At 57.4% G+C, this 19,041-nt stretch overlaps 1 protein-coding gene across 1 annotated transcript; it reads right to left on the reverse strand.

The window, feature by feature from the left end:
* Positions 1 to 11,980: 11,980 nt before the first annotated feature.
* XIRP1 (xin actin binding repeat containing 1) lies at positions 11,981 to 17,461 on the reverse strand. Its single transcript, XM_047098896.1, has one exon. The coding sequence runs from the start codon at positions 17,459 to 17,461 to the stop codon at positions 11,981 to 11,983; it is 5,481 nt and encodes a 1,826-aa protein (XP_046954852.1).
* Positions 17,462 to 19,041: the final 1,580 nt, after the last annotated feature.

Below are 19,041 nucleotides of genomic sequence, written 5' to 3' on the forward strand. Positions count from 1 at the left end.
TGAAGATGATGCAAAAGTCTCAGTGGGCCTCAGGCCAGTATTTGACAAAGTTTCATAATAGACGATGCCTCCGGGACCGGAGGAAATGCATTATCAGCTAACAAAATTCTATTTTCAGATCTCCATTCCCACGTCGGTCTTTCTGATTCACTCTTTTTTTTTTTTTTTTTTCTACTTGTGTAAAATCATCTCCTTCTACACACTCACCTACCCTGGTATATATATGCTCACATTTTATATTGTAGCATGTTTGTAACCATTTTCAGTACCACAACTTTGCTTTAATGAACCTCTTTTGAACTATGGATCCATCTTTATGACTGGGGGCCACACTACCCCACGATAGTGACAATAAAATGGAAATAGGGGAGATGGAAACAATAACACGAGGGCAGTTGAAAATATCTTAGCAAGTTGAACTACAGTTAATGGCCCCCTCTCTCTGCCACACACGAGCTGAGCTGAACTGGCCAACTAAGTTCTGGAGGCACAAGTGTACCTACAAAACCATGATAATGATCACAAGGTAATGGATCTCTATGGAAATCATTATGTACCTTATGAAATGTACATAAACAGAATTGCTTCTGTGTGTGGCAGATCCTGCCATGCCCCGCTTGTGTCCTGATGGTCAACCTGGGGCGTTTCTCCGGCCGCAGGACCACGCTCAGCTGGCACACAGGGTAGGCTGGTGGTGCCAGGGAGCCAGTGCCCCAGACGCAGCCCTTAAGCAGAGCGGGCCACGGTGAGGCTCTCTGGGGCGTGTTTTTTGCACACAACATCCCAGAGGCCCCAGGGGGACTGAGCCACACTTGCCCGCCGGGGCAAACACTCGTCAACACACCCCGTGTCGGTTTCCTTCCCCCTCCCCACCTCCCCTTCTCTCCACCTCTCCACTAGGATCACTGGGATCATTCCCAAGTGAAAAACTTCTACTCAAATCTTTGTCTCAGGGTCTGCTTCTGGGGGAAATGGGCCCAAGGCAGTTTTTTTTTTTTTTTCCTCTGAAATATCATCCCTGCTGGCTATGAGATTCATGAACCCCACTTTAGGAAAGTCTTCTCCAGACGACTCTGCTGCTTTTACAAGTGACTGAGCTGGGGCACCTGATGAGCCTAGAGTCGGTCATTCTATGGTCACAGGCAGCCCAATTCCCTGTGTTGGAGGCAGTCCCAGTAAGAGGCCCCGATGTCCTTAGGGGTTGTCTTGGAAGGTCTGACCAGAACTCCTGACCCAGACGTGGCACACAGGGACCTCGAGGGATAAGGGAAAGGGCAGCTGAGGGGCTGGGGCTGGCCGGTCTGCACCTCCACGTCCCCTCCCAGCTTGTTGTCTGCCCCCACCGTTGAAATGGAGGTTCGTCTGAGTCTCTCTTTCCTGGGTCTTTCCTGAAAAAGTCCTCCCCAAATATCACACACACACACACACACACACACACACACACACACACTTACTTCTCTCCGGGATCCCAGCTTTGTGGATTTCAAAGACACTATGAGATGGGATTCATGTCCCTAGCACAAGGGAAGAGATTTCTCTCGGCTTTTTTTTTTTCTTAGAGAGGCTTGCAACCTTGTCAACCATTTCCAGAAGAAGAAATTGGATTCTAGCCCAATGTTATAAATAATATGATCATCTATTCCAAATGCCCAGCCCACAGACCTTTTCCTATTTCCATCTGACAGACTGGGACATCTAAGGCCAAGACAGAAATTATATCATGAACCCATGATCTGACTCCCAGACAGTGATTTGCCAACCCATCTTCAGGGCAGGCTTGTAAGGGAGTTTGTTTAGGCCATGAACTTACCCTCATGGTCACCCACAGCCCCAGGATGAATAGAGGCTGTTGGGGTCGTGGTCCTGGCCTCCTGGCTGTGCCCTGCCCAGTCCCTCACCTCGTTTTCTATGGGACCAACAGGGTGTCATCCAGTGAAGTACAAATGTCCAGGGCCAGCTCCTGTAAGAAGAAATTCACTTCTATAACATTTACTGAACTCTGCAGCAAACAGGGCCCTAGGTTCACTTGGAGAGCAGTGAGGGAGAGGGATCTTAATGAATGCAAAGGATCCCTTTCCTCCTGCAGAGAGCTCATAGGCTAAGAAGTGGGATAATTCACTTACAAGAAACTAGAGTATCCTAAGGGCCACAATAGTAACAGTCGTGATGGTGTAAAAACATGCCCATAAATTCTTTCACGCTCTTCTCATCAAAAGGAGGAATCTCATTCCTCTCCCCTTAAATATGGGCCAGCCTTAGTGACTTGCTTCTCACGAATACAATGTGGAAGAAGTGATACTGGGTGATTTCCAAGGTTAAGTTAGAAAAAGTGATAGAGCTGCTCCCTGGCTGTTTCCTGGGACATTCACCCTCGAAACCCAGCCACCGTCTGGTCCGTGAGGAAGCCTGGATTACGTGGAGAAGTCATTCATGGGTGTTCTGATCAAGAGCCACAGCTAAGGGCCCTGGCAGCCAGCTTAAATGGCAGGTGTCTGAGTGAACGTGGCTTCTGATGATCCCAGCCGTTACGCTTCTCCAGTTAGGGGTGATCTTTACTAAGTTCTGGCCATATTACAGATTCATGAGCAAAATAAATGTGTATGAAGCCGCTACATTTTGCGGGTGGTTTGTTATGCAGCAATAGAACACTGGAACTATACTAAAGCGTACTGCGTATTTTACTAGAAGCCAAATATTGCGCTAAACACGTTACAGAACTATAATCGCATTTAATCCTCCAGACGATTCCTTAGGTAGATACCATGGGATCTCCACACTGTGGCAAACTGAAGCTCAGAGTAATTATGTGACTTGTCTGAGTCATAGAGCTGGTAAGTGGCAGAGACGAGACCGGAGGCAGTAGTGTGCTGGTTAATGTTTGACAATCAGTTGGGGGTGGGGAGGAACCATGATTTGCAGTGTTTGCCAACGTTCATGGTGTAAATTCTCCCACCACGGCTGATTTCAAGCTACTGGCACTGCGCACGAAGCTGGGAAGAGATGGGCACACGCCGGGCAGCAACCTTGACTGGAGGCTGCCGACACCGGGAACCATGTTCTGAGATAACAGAGATTGTAGTGAGCGATGGGCAGGGGAGTCTTCTTGTAGGTAGAGCTGTGGAAAAGTCCATTGGGGCAGTCATGCATGCTGTTTACCAAACTATGTGCCAGGCACTATTCTAGTCACCCCTCCCATAGACACCCCTCCAAGTGCTAGGAGAAGCTTCCTGAAGTTGGCCTGAGGCTCTTCAGGGCTGGTTCCACTGGGACCCTTAACTGGGTCCCTGTCCTCAGGATCTGCGATGGGATTCAGAATCAGTGCCCAATCCTGAAGTAATATCCACTCGGAGCTGATTCTGAACTGGGGCTGGGGGGGGCAGGGGATGCTTCTAATCCCAAGGATTCTGTGCTGTGCCGGGAAGAACTACCTTATCCAAGCCCAGCTTCAGCAGAGAGAGAATGATGAGGCATCACTCAGTTCCAAGATGACAACATCCAAGCTCGTGTGGTTCCTTCCAAGGCAGGGGATTTATTTATTTATTCGTTTATTTTTAACATACAAGATTGAAAATACTTAAAGCATGACATGTACAATTATTAAAAAGACACTAGAACGGGAAGGATTAAGTTCTCCTGAAGTCTTGGATTGTGCAGAGCGGGGTTAGGGCAAGTAACTGAGGGGACGACAGCACAAACAGAACACAGTTCAAACACATTTCCGAGGTCACTGCTCCCAAAGGTGGTGGCTGGACCGACAGGGAGGGGATCCTTCCAATAACACCCTCCCAGACGCCAGGTCAGTTCTCTTCAAATCCCAAGGCTACCCCAAGACTATCTTCCAGTTTGTTGGAAAACTGTGGATCTGCTCTTTCTGTAAAATTATCTCTCTCCTGCCATGAGGGATTCTTTAAAAACATAAAATAAAATTGTATTTTCTTCCCTTTGATAGAAGCCATGCATGTACTTTGTTAAAAATATCCAAAATGGAAGAAAATAAAAAGCTGGGCCTCATTGTCTCTGCCTACCTTGGGTCTCTACTAGAGGCACTATTAACAGGGCTTTTTCTTTTTGTCTTTTTCTAGAAGCAGTCTGTGTACATTATTCACACACACACACACATCCCACACATATATACCCCCTCATTCTACTTGACCCATGGGGAGCATGTCCCAGCTCCTGGACTCTCTCCCTTCCTCTTTCTGGTGACACACTGGTATCACTTGGCCAGGAGCATGGCCTTCTTGGTTCCCCTGTCTCAATCAATGTAGCTTTGGAGGGTCCTTTCCTGTTCTATTTTCTCTCTCAATCTCCACATATCAGAAGGTTCAGGGGCAGCAACCTTTGTCCCTAAGCAGCCCCTTCTCCAGCCATGGCCTTGCCCAGCGGTGCTCACCACGGACCCCAGGGCCGGGTTCTGTGCTTCCCACTTGCTGCCCCAGACCCTCTCTCCGCCCTTCTCCTCCCAGCTCTGCGCCCGGGGAATGAACTGTCTGGCTTTCCATGGGGTTTGACCACTGGCCAACGCAGACATGAGTTCAGAGGGAGGAGAGTGAGGTCAGGATGTATGTTTTCCGTGTAGCGTTGCCAGGGACTACCTACACTCCTCCTCCGCAGTTCTCCACTCCTGGCAGGGTGCAGCCTCCAAACGAGTACCCCCAAAATAAATCCCCTTCCTTGGAGGAAATCACATACGTCTGGATACTGTCCCCTCCATTGAACTCTGTCTCCAGGTACCGGCAACCCTCCGCATTTCTCCCTCATACCTACGGATGGTCAAGTCCCCATTGCACCCGTCCAGGGGTCGTACTTTGTCCTGGTGGTTTCCCCTCACTCTGTTACCCTCCTGTTAAAGGGCCCTTTTGTTAAACCCTCCTCAAATCTCCCCCTCCAAGTGCTCCAGCTGTTTCCCTCTGGAAACATCTCTGCTACAGATTCCAAGTAACTTCTGGGAGTTCTATCATCCCTGAACTCCTGACCCACACAAGCAGCTCAAGCTATTGATCCCTCCCCAGGCTCACCGAGAGCCTGGCTCCTCCCAGGCTCCCCCGCCCTGGTAAACGGGAACTTCAAGCTTGTAGGTTGCGGGTACGCCTGACTCTCCCAGGCGCGTCGGGTCTCTCAGCAAGCCGTGCAGCCAAAGCCGCCTTCAGAATTTATCTCTGCATGCAAGTCCGCAGGACAAGTCAACCCCTACGTGTGCCATTCTTACGTTAAAGGTTGCTCCCTTTAAAATCCTGCTCGTTGGAGACCCATTTGACAATGCATTTCATATATTGAAAAAAACAAAAATAAAAAAATAAATGAAGTTCGGCTCATCTAGTCGAGTTGCTCCGCAACCGGTGCCCGTGCGCCCCGCCCCCCACCTACACCCCACCTCCCCCGCCCCCTCCTCCAACAGCGGGTATCGCTCCTGTTCCCCCACCCGCTCTGCTCTCAAGCAGTATCAGCCTTTCTGCTCTTGCTGGCCACCCCGGGATACTGCTGTCCCGCCGGCATGCCTACGCCCGTGGGAGCAGCGAAGCACTCTTTCCCGGGGCACCTCCCCGGGGGTCGGCTGCAGGCCGGCGTGGGACCCGCCGAGCCAGGCGCCCCGCCCACGGCGCCCCCGGCTCCGCTCGCTCCCGGGTTTTCTGCGCTTCCTTCCCGCCCCAGCCCCCAAGCTTCTGATTCCTGGAACCGGGCTCGGTGACCTCACGCCGGTGACTTCACATCCGGGACCTTCTGGGAATTCTCCGCAGCACTTTTTCGTACGAAATCTAACGGGGGAGGCGCGAGGGCGGGAGGAAGGGGGCGCGACGGAAGGAGGAGCGCCGAGCTTTTGGGGAAGAAGAGAGGGAACCGCGGAGGCAGCTTCCTTCTTCCGATCAGGGACGGGCGGGGCTGGCAGGGGCGTGTGGCCGAGTCCCCGCCCCCGTCCCCGCGGCCGGCAGCCCGGCACCCGCGCGCGCCCTCCCCCGGACGCGGAGCCCAGCCCCGATCGCCACTCCCGGGGCCTCCCAGTCTGAGCCTCTGAGTCAGGTCCGCTACAGGCGGGGAGCAGGTACCAAGGAGGGGAGGACGGGGGTGGGGTGGCGATTGACTTGCAGGTGCCAACGGAAGACAGATGCACTAAACCAAAAGGCTACACTCGGGTTTTCCAAGCTACAAAACTGCATAAGGTTGAGAGGTCAAAGAGGGACACTCTTGATGGCTTTTCCTTCCTTGAAGAGGTGGCCTCAGAGCTGAGTCTTCCTCCATAAAATAAGTATTTAAAAATAGATTTTACAACCGTGGTGGTATAAAGACGAATCCGGTGATGTTAAGTATTGAGATCATTTCTTCCACTTAAAAATTCCTTTTTACCCTGGGGCGCCTCGGTGGCTCAGTCGGTTAAGCATCCGACTTGGGCTCAGGTCATATGTCACCGTTTGTGGGTTCCAGCCAACCGCCACCCCCCCCCCATCGGGCTCTGTGCTGACAGCTCAGAGACTGGAGCCTGCTAAGGATTCTGTGTCTCCCTCTCTCTGCCCCTAACCCACTCGCATTCTGTCTCTCTCAAAAAGAAGAACATTAGAACATTAGAAAATAAAATAAAAATAAACAAAAGAGAACAAAAAAAACCGGTCCTTTGTTTCCCATCTGATTTTAGAAGTGAAAACATTTTCACGGGTCCCTAAAAGTTATTCTGGGCCCCAGACCCCCTGCCTGCTGTGTGCACTGGGTAAGCTGCCTCTGGCCAAACCAGGGCTGTGTGACACAGCCTGGATAGAATATCAGTGGGGGAGTGGATGGAGAAAGGGTATAAACACAGGTAGCAGCCGTACACGAAGAGCCTTGAATGACCTTAAGGAATGTGAATTTTATGGGAGATCTGGTGAGGAGTCCACGGCAGGGCTGGATTCGAGGACTCGGGTTTGGAGGTGGCAGCGGAGTTGGGTAGGACACCGGGCTGGCTATTCCCGCAGTAGGACATCCAAGTCTTAGCCACAGTGGAGATGGCAGGGCGGGAGAAGAGAGATCCGGGAAGCCAGCAGATTGATGTTTGGGGGTGGGGCAGGGAGAAGCCTGGGCTGATTCTCATGTAAAAGAAGAAAACAAAGAGGAGAAACCGTTCGTGCCTCAGGACTGCAGGAAGATCAGAAGGAAAGTCCTTCACCAATAACAAAGCAGGGAAAATGTGCATACCGTAAGAGGCTTGTGGGTGGCTTCTGTGTCACCTCTGGCCCAGATCTCTGCAGTCGCTCCTAGGAGGTGTTCCAGCCCCCTCTCTGTTGCCCCAGGCACCTCTCCAAAGCTCTATTTCCATTGGGTCACTTTCCTGCTCCCTGTGGCCCAGAGGACAAACTGCAGTCCTCACCTGGGCATTTCCAGAGTTTACAGTGAGAAAAATCAGATTGAGGTTTCAACACCTTCTCCAGGAGAACATTTCTAGAACTTCATGTGGCTTCCTCAATCTCCAATAACCCGCCCCCCCCCCCCCACACACAAAGAAACAAACAACTGTACTTGACTCCCATCTTCCAGTGCAAACTGCTGTGGGCTTCCTCCACAGCAGACCAGGCCAAAATGAAGGGCTGGGTCAGGAAATACACTTTCAGGAAGAGGATCTGGGCTCCAATGACTCCTTGAAAGATAAACCTTCACGTATTCACTCTGGAACATGGATCGGGGAGCTACGAAGTGCTTTTGTACAATTCTGGCAGGCACAGGGGTTGCAACAATAAATGAGAAGTGGTTTGTCATGGAGATGACATTCCAGTGGGGGAAAACTCCATGTGGAAATAGCACCTTCCAAAAATGGCCACAAGTTCTTCTAGAACTTTGCCTCTTCCTCATTAAAAGGCGGTATCTAATACCCCTTGCATTCAGTCTAAGCAGACTTGTGACTCATTTGTAACCAACAAAACGTAGCAGAGTTGATTTCGTGTGATTTGCAAAGCTGGGTCACACAAGGTGATGCAGCTTCTGCCTTGTTGAGTTGGGAAGCGTGCCTCTGGAGCCTTGAGATGAAATGTAGAAAGTCCAATTACCCCGAGACTGCCATGCCAGGAGGAAGCCCAGGCCACACGGAGAGGCCGTGCATATGTGTTCCGGCTGACATCCCAGCCGATGGCCAGCGTCAACGGCCAGACACGAGTGGATGAGTTTTCAGATGTTCCCAGGCACTCGCTATTGAATTACCCCAGCCTTCGAGTCTTCTCAACTGAGGCCCCATACGTCACGGTACAGAGACAAGCCATCCGCACTGTGTTCTGTCCGATTCATGAGTATTACAAAATGGTTGTTTAAACCACTAAGGTTGAGGTGATTTGCTATGCAGGAATAGTGTTGAGAACACTGACAGTAAGCAAATATGTGAGCAAGATAATTTCATATCGACAGGTCTTCATAAAATAGCATGATAACTTTTTGGAAGACCTCTTTAGATGGCGGGGCAGGGGCAATGGGCAGGAGAGGGATAGATCAAGAAGGCCTTTCTGGAGAAACATCTGAATGCGATCTGAGTGAGAAGGAGCCCAGCCACTAAAGAGCTGAAAGAAGAGACTTCAAGGCAGAGGGTGCAGCAAGTGCAAAGGCCCTGAGGCAGGAATCCGTTTTGTAAGGATTCTGTGAAGGTCCAGAAGGCCCATGTAACTAGGGAGCTGTGGGTAAGGAGGAGAGTGGGGGTAAAGGAGTTGGGACAGGAAGACAGAGAGACAGTCATTTTGGTCCTAAAGGCAGAGAAGACTTGGATTTAAGACTGAATGAGCTGGGAAGCCACTGGAGGGTATTTACAGGAAAGCGACTCTATCTGGTAAACTCTCAAGAGTTTTGGCTGCCGGGTGGATGACAGATTGTTAGGACAGACAGGGGGAAGCAAGGAAGACCACTTGGCAGACTACGGCAGTGGCTCGGGAAAGGGGGGAATGAGGTGGCCCAAGGCAGGGTGCTGGCAGCGAAGGGCAGTGACGAGAAGGGAGGAGGCGCCCTGCCCCGCAGGTCGGCCCCGGGTGGGGCCGCGACTTGGGTGAGGACCGGAACCCGCACCCGCCAGGAATCCCGGAGGGAGGCTCCGAGCGAGGGCCGGCCGGGACGGCGCGTCCTGGCGTCCAGCGTCTGCCGCGAGGAGCCGGCCTCTGGCTGCGCGCCTGCCCGGCGTTTCCGGGCAACGGCGGCGGCCGCCTGAACGCCCCGAACCCGGCGGCCGGGGTGACGTCATCATCACCTTGGCGACCGCGGGTGGGAAGACACCCCCCCCTCCGCCTGCCCCGCCCCGCTCCGGGGGCGGGCTCTGGGTTGCGCGCGTTCGGCCTCCGGTCCCGCCCCATCTCTAGCCCCGCCCACTCCGGCCAGGAGGAGAGGCGGAGCCTCGGGCTCCGCGGCAGGTGTGGCGGCAGGTGTGCAGGGCTCCGGGCGAGGCCTCGCCGAGAGGCCGCTACTCTCCTAGGTGCCCGCTGCCGCAGGCGTGCTCACCGCCCACCCGCCCGTCCCCTTAGGCCGCCACCTCCAGTCGTTGGGCCCGGCTCCAAAGTCATTAAGGTTATCTCCGCAGAGATGCTTGCCCTTGATCACCCAAGCTAAAGTAACAGCCATTCCTCTTCTCGTGGACTGACCTTGTTTTTATTTCCTTCACAATATCTGACATTATCTTCTTCTGATATTATCTCCTTCTAATATATTGTCTTCCCTCTTTAAGCCCAAGTTCCATGAAGTCAGGGATAAATTCTGCCTTGTTCATCTCTATTCTCAGCATCCTGAATGGAACCTGGCACGAAGTAGGGGCTCGATAAATGTTAGCTGGGCGAATCACTGACTTCACTTCATCATTTCATTCATCTTTGCATCACTTGTTTGACATCTACAGCGTGCCTTCTATGCACTTTTGATAAGCAGCAGTGATACTGAGATGAACAAGACAGACCTCCACCCGGAGCTGAGAAAGATACATTAAAACTAATAGTTACCAATAACACTACAAATGGACATCTTTGAGTTCCAAGATGCTAGGCATAGCTCCAAGCCCTGTACACATAATAATTTGCTTCGTCTTCACAAGACGAGGTACCGTAATCACACCCACTTTTCAGATGAGAAAAATGAGAACGGTCCTGCTGTAAGCTGCTGTAATCAAGTGAGATTGCACAGAGGGCAGAGGAGAGGGACATGTGGCCAGGAACCCAGAGGGATGTAGCTTTTAGTCCCAAGTGGGTAGATCTGCTATCTTAATTGCTCCCACACACCACTGTCTTCCACGGGACTGGCTCTTTCCGGTTCAGAGCTCTGCTGCCCCAGGGGAACTCACCATATGAGAAGAGCAGGTAATACCGGAGCTGTGACAGGTGTAGAGGGCTGAATCCAGGGCTGGCGGGAGGCTAGGAGCCTACCTGCTCAACTGAAGCAACGTGTGGACAAGTTCCCACATAACCTTGTGGGGGGCAGGATGTAGGGGGAGGCAGGTGGATGGAGGGGTATCCAGGAAATTCAGGAGCTAAACTGATCCCCATCTCCGGATTTTTGTGTGTGCTCTTCCCTCTGCCTAGCGTGCACCTCCCCTGGATTTTCACATATGTGACTCTTTGTTATTTAGATCCTAGGTGAGTTTTTCCCCCTTAGAGAGGTTTACCTTGGCCACGTTCTCTAAGGCAATCACCTGTTATTGTCACATCACCATATTTTAAGACTCCTCCCCTAGAGTGGGAGAGTGGCCTAGTCAGGTGCATTGCCCTTACTCCTGATCGGGTTTTTCCTGTCTATTCGTGGTCTCTCTGTCTCCTCATTCTACAGGGTCAGTTCCCTGCGAGCATGACCCCATGAGACCTCACCTGAGTGCAACAGGTGCTCAGTACTTTTTGAAAGAGTGCAAAGGGCCCTGCACTAAGTCATTCTGGTTTTCCAGGCCAATCTCCAGGCACTCCCCTTCCCAGGAGCCCCTGCTCTGCACACAGCACCTGGTCTGAGCAGGGGAGAGGGCCCAGCCATCTTGGCCGCTAGAGTTCTCCTGCGGTGAGACCCTCCCTCCTTCCCAGGCCTGACCGGGCTGCTTTCCCACTCTGGAGCAGTATTCTGGTCAGATTCCACTCGAGGATGATGTCCGAGAAAGATCAGAGGTAGAGGGGAAGCAGTGTCTGTATGGGCTGGGGAAGGGGGGAGGGGAGCCAGTGTGCGGGGCCTCTGTTTCCCAGCCAAGATGGTGGAAGAAGGGGTGGCTTTTCAGAGCCTTCCAACCCTGCTATTGCCAGGAAAATGGGGCATGCGGAGGTCGTGGCTGTTTTCCCCCCACGGCGGGAACCCAGACTCCGGAGCAGACGCGCAAACCATCAGATGGACGCACGCAGGCGACAGAATAAAACTTGCGTTTATTCCGACTGTATCGTTTCCGTCTGGGGTACAGAGTGAAGGGTGGTGGGGGCAGAGAGGCAGTACATTTGGTTTTACGGACGCGGCTGATTGCTGAGCCTCTTGTGTGTGATCTTTGGGCTGCCGGGATGAGCCGCTGAATGAGGGAGATAGTGACCAGAGGGCTGCAACAGGGCCCTTCTGGAGCCCTCAGGCCTATCCTGAACAGCAACCGGTCCTGTTGCCCAGCTGGCCCTGTCTTGTCCAAGAATCAAGGAGCAGAGGGCTGAGAACATTTTGGCTCCTAATAAAAGAAAGAACGGCCGAGGGGGGAGGATCACTCAGGGGCTCCGAGTCAGGCCTGCAGACTCATGCGGACGGGCGGGCCTGTGGGAGAAGCAGGTGCGTCTGTCCATGTTCCGTCCTCCAGAAGCAGCGACCGGCCCCCGTGCCGCTCCCATGTCCGTGCCGCTTGGCGGGCCTCTTCCCAACCTTTCTTCCCTTTGCAGGAATTGGGCCTACTGATGGAGCTGAGGAAACGGAAACCTCCCACAGGTCTCCGAAGATGCCCTTTCTTCTCGGTCCTGCCTCAGGTGTGCAAGGAGGTCGGCACCCGCCTCGGTCCTGGGGCCCCGGAGGGAAGCCCCCCAGTGCGGGTCGGAGGCTATGGTGGAGGCTCGGGGGCTCACTGGGCTTCGGGCTGGGAGTGGCCGCAGGGAGCACGCACCCTGCCAGCCTCTGCCAGGCCCCCGCTGAGCCTGGCTGGGCTGTGCAGAAACTGCCGGAGCAAGGGGGAAGCGTGGAGCTCGAGGTGGGGTCCTGCGGCCCTGGGCAGCTCTGCCTCCCCCGTGACCCTGGTGGAGGGCTGGAGGGCTGGGTTCCTGCACCGGTCCACCCCTTCGTACTGCTGGGTAGCCGTTCTTGTAGCTCCATAGCACTGGGGGCCGCCCGGTCCGGTCTGCAGCTCCACAATGCTTCTCTGCCCAGCGGGCAGGGGGCTTCCTAAGGAGGCAGGGGCGGGCTCCGGCTGCCCAGAGCACGGGGCGACCTCCTTCTTTCCAGCCTTGTCTTGGAAACCCTTCTGGTGGAGCTGGGCCTGGCCCACATCCTGTGCCAGCTGAGTGCCCCTGGGGCTGGGAGCCTCTGGAAGCTTCCTTGTGGCTGACTCAATGGAGATAAAGGTCGGGGAGCAAGATGAATCTCTGCTGGAAGGGAAGACCCCAGGGAGGCCCGAGTCTTCTCTCAATGTCTCTGGCCCCCTGGTGGAAGGAACCACTGGGGCTGATTGACCCCCGGCCTCTGCGTGATTTCTGACCTCGGCCTGACTCTGGACCTCGGAGTCCAGAGCATCTGGGTTTGGCCATGCATCCTGGGTTTGGTTCTTGACTGCAGTCTGCCCTCTGACCTCCTGGCCCGAGCAGTTAGGTCCGGCTTTCCTCCTGTCCGTGTTACCGATCTTGCGGGCACCGTGGTCCTTCAGGGGTCCTTGGGACTGGCCCTTGGTGTTTGTCTCAGGCTGGAGGCCAGACATGGAGCTCAGGGCCTTGTGTATAGCCTCCTCAATGTCCAGCAGCCTGGCCAGGGTCTGTTCCCTCAGCCGGGCCACCTCCGTGCCGACCTTTGTCAGTTCCCCAAAGGCCTGCACCACTGAGGCCTCAGGCTTTCGGGGGGCAGCACGAGCCTGAGGAGCCACTCCCAGCTGGGGCACGGTTTCAAAGAGCCTCCTCAGCGCCCGCACGTCCACACTGCTCGCCGCCTCCTTCTCCAGGGCTTGCACCTGGCTCAGGAGACCCTGGAGCTCTTGCTGGCTTCCCTGCAGAAGCCCCGCGTTCTCAGAGGCCCCTTGCTGGGAATCTGCCTCGGGCCTCTCTCCTGGGGGGCTGGGACCCTGCAGCAGTGAGGTGGGGTGACCGTGGAGAGCTGAGAGCTTGCGGGGCTCGGCGCTCAGGGCGTTGCTGCCTGCAGCCTGGCTCTCGGTGGATCTGGAAGTCGAGGCGCCGGGGCCGTGTTGGGGGCTGGGCCGGCTCTGTTCTCTGGAGCAGCAAGCCGGAGGCGTGCATCCCTGGCTGGCGGTGGTGGGGACGTGGGCTGGCCCGCCGACGGCTGCGTCTCTCTCACCTGGCTTGTAGGCTCCTCGCCCGGCTTCTCTGGAGGAGCTGGGAGACAGAGCTGAGGGCTTGGGCAGCCACTGGGGAGGGGGGATCTGGCTTAGGTGTGCGGGTTTGGGAGGCAGCTGAGGTTTCTTCCTCGGGGGCATCTTGGGCTCCGGGTTTGGGGTCTTTGTCTGTGCGTCCCCAGGGCTTCTCTGGCTGGCGGGGCTGCTGTGGGAGTGGAGAAGGGGGGCGCTCAGGGCCTCGGAGTCCTGCTGGATACAGTCCTCATCGCGGCGGGCTTGGGCTGCAAAGTCGGGTCCTGTCACAGCAGCTGAGAGAAGAGGAGGAGGAGGAGGAACAGAGGCATTATGGGAGTACAGGCTGGCACCTGCAGGCCGAGGCCCAGAGGCCAGAGTGCGGTGGGCTGAAGAGGCACCCTTTGCAGCTTGGAGGCCCCCTGGGCCGACTCTTGCCATTGCCTTCTCTGGAGATCCCCAGGCCGTCTGTGTGCAGCCCCCAGGCTCCTCCCACCCAGGCCCCCGACTCGGCCCTGGCCCTTCCTGGAGTGGGCTTGGAGCCTGGGCCGAGGGGGCGGCGTCCCCGCCCCTCTGTGGGAGCTCTCTTTCGGAAGGCTGGACACCCTTTGACGGGTCAAAGGTCCTCACGGGGTGAGCGGTGTAGACGCCATCCTGAATAGTCACCCACCCCCCCGGCAGCCCTCCGGGCAGTGCTTCCTGTTCCCCACTGACCTTTCTGGGGGCTGCTGGGATCCTGGGGTCACCTCCAGCCTTAGGCCCAGCGTTGCTCTGGGCAGCCACGGTGGCCGCAGCCGATGCCTGCCGCTGACCATCCTGACAGGGTGCGGAGGTGGCTCCAGGGGTGGAGGCTTGCTTGTGCTTGCTCAGAACGTGCCGGTGCAGGCTTTGGGCCTCGGCGGTGGCCACCCGCAGATTCTGCATGGCGGCCCGGAGGTCTGGGGTGCCAGGCCCCGGGGGCCTAGCTGTGGTTCCTTCCGACTCGCCCGCAGCTGCCATCCCTTTGTGTCCGGTGCGGCTATCTTCCCGCTTCCCTTCCCCAGCCAGAGGGACCGCCTTCCCCGGGCCCCTCAGATGCCCCATCGCCATGCTGGGGTCCAGAGGGGGCACATGGATGATGTTCTCAGCTGGGGGCGGCTTCTGGGCCCCCTCGCTGGTGGGCACGGAACCTGGATCAGCTGGTGGTTCCCACCGCAGACTGTGCAGGCCGCTTAGGTCTCCTTTGTCGATGCAGCTGGCCAGCAGCTGCACGCTGCCCCTCTCAGGGGCCCTGCCGGTCAGCCGGGGCTGCAGGGAGTAGGCGGTCAGCGAGACCAGCCCCTGCTCCGTCTCCTGCATCACCAGCCCGGTCCTCGCGACTGAGGCCCCCAGGCCACAAGCCAGCAGCTGCTGGAACTCGGGATCCGCGTCTTCGACATCCCCGCTGCCGCCCGGAGCTGGCAGCCTCAGTGGCTTCAGATGGAGCTGGCCCGCCGGGTCCTCCTGAACGAGCAGCCCCCGCTGGTCCACATCTGGCCGGCGCAGCACCTGGCGCACAATCCTGGGAAGCTCGCCAGACACCAGCTCCTCCTTCCGGACGTGGGGTGCCCCCTGCCCTGGGCCTGGGAGCACGTACCTGGCCAGGCAGAGCTCCCCTGGCCCCCGGGCCTCCATGAGGATGCCTCCATGGTGCAGGATGCCAGGCACAGTGTGCAGAGCCCTCAGGGTGCCCTCGGCCGCAGTCTCCTGCCTCTCCAGCGCCTTGTTGCCCGAGGGGCCCGTGGGCTGCTCCTCCTGGAGGTTGCCCCCTCGGACGCTCTCGGCCGCCAGGGAGCCCATGGGACAGTTCTCAAAGAGCCAGGTGAACTTGTGCACAGAGCCCACAGGGATGGGCTCGGGGAGTACTCTGGGCCCCCGGTCTTCCCCCTTGCCTGCCTCCAGGGCCTGGAAGACCTCCTTCTGCCGAGACACTTGCCCCGAAGGGATCTCCACGCGGCTGCAGTAGCGCACAGGCCCTCTTCCACAGGGACGGCCCGAGGCCTGCAGAGGCTCCGTTTCAAAGACATGCCCGTCTGTCTGTCCGGCCCCAGCCTGCATCTGGCTGACCTGCAGGTGCCGCTCCCTGGAGCCTTCTGGCCTGTCCAGGGGTTGGGGTGCAAACATCCAGGTGCAGGACCGAGCCTCGGCCTCCGTTGTGGGGTCTGTGACCTCTGACCCCTGCTTCTCTGCCAACTCACTCATCGGGCAGGTCTCAAACAACCACCGGATGGTCCGCACATCACCTTTTGGGAGTGCCTCAGGCCGGGGACCTGCCTGACTCTTTCCTTCTTCTTCCTGGCGTTCTTCCCGTTCCCGCTGGTGGATGACCTCCAGGGGCTGGGTCTCAAAGAGCCACCGGGCCGTGCCTACATCTCCGGCCACCACTTCCTGCCGGGTGATGCCCCGCACCACGTCCACGGTCCTGGGGCTTCCGCCTAGCTGGTCCAGGGGCCGTGTCTCAAACATCCACCTGTAGCCCTGCACGTCGCCTCCAACTATCTGCTCTCTGCTGACAGAGGTCAGGGCATGGAGGTGGCCTTTGCCATCCTGCATGGCGTACACCGGGGACCCCACGTCCTGGGACTGCCCAGCAGAATCCATTCCTTCGGCTCGGCTCACGTTCCTATGGGCCGAAGGCTCACCTTGCCCAATGCTGTCCAGGGGAAGGGTCTCGAAAAGGTTCTTGAAGGCCTTCACGTCCCCCTTCACGCCATCCCTCTGGGGAGCACTCTGAGAGAGGGACAGAGCTGAGGAGCCATCACTGTACAGATGCTCAGACGTGAGCCCTTCCTGCTCCCGGGAACCCACTCGCTGCAGGTGACCCACTTGGACCTTGTCTCTAGGAGTGTCCAGGGGCTTCATCTCAAATAGCCACAGGGTAGAGCGGACATCGCCAGGGACTACTTCCTCTTTGGGTGGGAGCTGTGCCCCAGACTCCTCGTCCCCCTTGAGAGTGTCTAATGCTCGGGTCTCAAACAAATGCTTCTGTTGCTGGACGTCCGGACCAGGAGGCATAAGGTCTGGGGACGCCTGGAAGTCTTTCTCGTCCACCAAGATCTCCCGAATGGCGTCCAGGGGTTGTGTCTCAAAGATCCAGCGGGTTGCGCTGACGTCCGGCCGGGCCCCCTCCTCTAGGGAGATCCCCCGGATCACCCGCACCCGGCTGGGGTCCCTGTTGATGGCGTCCAGAGGCTGCGTTTCGAAGAGCCAGCGGGCAGACCTCACCGCGTTGCTTTGGATCTCCTCCCGGCACGCAGCCTTGACCTCGTGGATGGCACCCTCGGCGTCCCGGATGGCACACAGTGGCTCTGTCTGGAACAGCTTCACTGTCTTTTTCACATCGCCCTTCAGCTCCTGGATCTCTGAGCGCAGCTCCAGGGGGCTCTGCTCCTGGATGGAGGGGCGGGAGCCCAGGCGGTCCAGCGGCCGCGTCTCAAAGAGCATCCTGGTACCCTGGACATCCCCGCCGGCTTCGGGCTCCCTCACCGGGGCCTCCAGCGCCTCGGCCTGGCCGGTCAGCCCATCCAGCGGCTTTGTCTCAAACAGCCGGCGGGCCGCACGAACGTCCCCTCCGGATGGCGGGGGTCCTGCAGGCTCCCGGTCTGTGCTGTTGGCAAAGGAGCCCTCCTCAAATTTGCGGGAGGTACCCTGGACGTCCCCGCCCGACACGGGCTCCCTGGCAGGCGGCCTCTCGCGGTCCCCGATGGCATCCAGCCGCCAGTTCTCGAAGATCCAGCGCATGCACTGGACATCACCCTCGGTGGGCTCCTCAGAGTCCAGGACCTCGGCCAGGTCCTCAGCCACAGCCTCGGCCAGATTCTTGCGGAGCTCGGGGTGGATGTGCCTGTACAGGCGGCGGAGCTCGCTGGCTTGCCTCTGCTGGTGGAACTTGGAGAAGGACTCCTTGGGGGGCGGTGGCGGCAGATCTTCCAGGCCTGGGGGTGCGGGGAGGGGCAGGTCTTCTGCAGCTGCCATCGGAGTGGCCGGCGTGGGGGCTGCCTGCGTCTGGGCTTTGACCATCCTTCGGAGGAGAAGGGGCAGAGATGAGGAAAGGGCCGGGAGCCGGGAGAAGTCACAGTGGGCGGGGCCAAGGGGCAGAGCAGTCCTGCGCTGACCCGTGTTTAGGGACCCCCCTCCTCTCCAGACCTCACCGGGGTATCGCCCCACCCCCTGCACGGCTGGCGTGTGACAAGGCTTGAACTTCGGGCAAAGCTTCTGCTTTCCCAGAATTACCCGGGCTGCTAGGAAGCAGGCAGGGCCCTAGTGGCCGTGAAACTCTTGTCCTGTAGCCCTGTAAGGGATGCAAACTGGACACGCCCCCTCCTCGCCTTCCTTTACCCTAGTCCGGTTTTCCCGCGTGAGCTGCCAGGTGAATCCTGACCTACAGGGTCCCAGTCCGGGAGAGGCAGGCAGGTCCCTAAACTGGGGACTCCTTTCCAGGGAGAAGAAATTCCCTTTCACAACACCAGAGGGCGCAGTCGCCACTCTCACGGGAGCCCTGCCCAGCCTTTAACCTCTTGGCTCTCCATTCACGCTCCGGCCCTTCCAGGCCCCACCTGGGGCCTGGGGCCTGTGCTACAGCAGAAGCGGCCGGGGGGGCCCCGTGAGGAGCAGGTGTTCACCAGATACCTCATGGTTCCGCAGGGCCAGATCCTGAATCCCAGGTAAGGGCTTTGTGTGCCATACCCCGAGACTCAGAAGGTCTGAGCTTAGGGGGACCTCAATCTCGAGGGTCTTCTAGCCCAGCCACTCACAATCAAAGACGAGGAAACTGAGGCATAGAGACAGTCAGAGCTTTGCTAATGAGTTCGGTGCTCCTAGACCCTCTTGGGGGCCTAGCTCCCAAGAAATAGGAGGGGAGGGGGCGCGAAGCTGTCTTCCTGGCTGTGGTCCCTCTGTTCCCCCACAGGCACCCCTAGGAGAGCATGGGGGTGACACCCACAGGGAGGGAGGGCAGCGGACTGAGGGCTAACTGCAGAGACAGCCTGCCCTTGCTCACGCAGACTCTTCCCCAGCTGCACACAGCCGGCCCCAAACTCCTGTACTTCTCTTTCTCCCCCTTTCACATCAGTCAGCTTCCCCCAAGGCACTGTTTCCCCCTAGCGCCGCCCCCCTCCCCACGGCCTCCCACCCCTCCAGCCCTTCTTTGGTCTCTGTCCTCTGTGTGTCTTATCTGTCTTGTGACAGGTGTACTGACAGTCCTCAGAGGCCAGTAGGGAAAGAATGAGAAGCACGTCCCCCCTCCCGCTGCCCCTGACCCACCGCTCAGCTCCACGCTCGTGCTAAATATAGCGGAGGTCCTGGCCTCGGCATGGCCCTGGGCTCTGGCGGGAGGCTCAGGCTCGCCACTGGGCCCCTGGGCTCCGTCACCCACCTCATCTTCTCTGCCCGGGGCTCCCTGATCCTGCCCCCTCCTCCTGAGCGGATATCAGGCCCCTGGCCTGCAGGATGACCAGGGCTGGGGCCTGGGGGTGGGGGGAGGGGCAAGGACACAGGCAGCGGGTGGGGGGCAGGACATCCTCTTCGTGGCTGCCTCAGAAGACGTGGTGGCCTGAGACCTGCCTGTCACCCTCCTTCTGAGGTAGCCATCCGGCACGCCC

Source organism: Lynx rufus, unplaced genomic scaffold (genome assembly GCF_022079265.1).
Source record: "Lynx rufus isolate CCGP_SWC_20201006 ecotype Redwood Valley unplaced genomic scaffold, mLynRuf1.p SCAF_5, whole genome shotgun sequence".
NCBI lineage: Eukaryota > Metazoa > Chordata > Mammalia > Carnivora > Felidae > Lynx > Lynx rufus.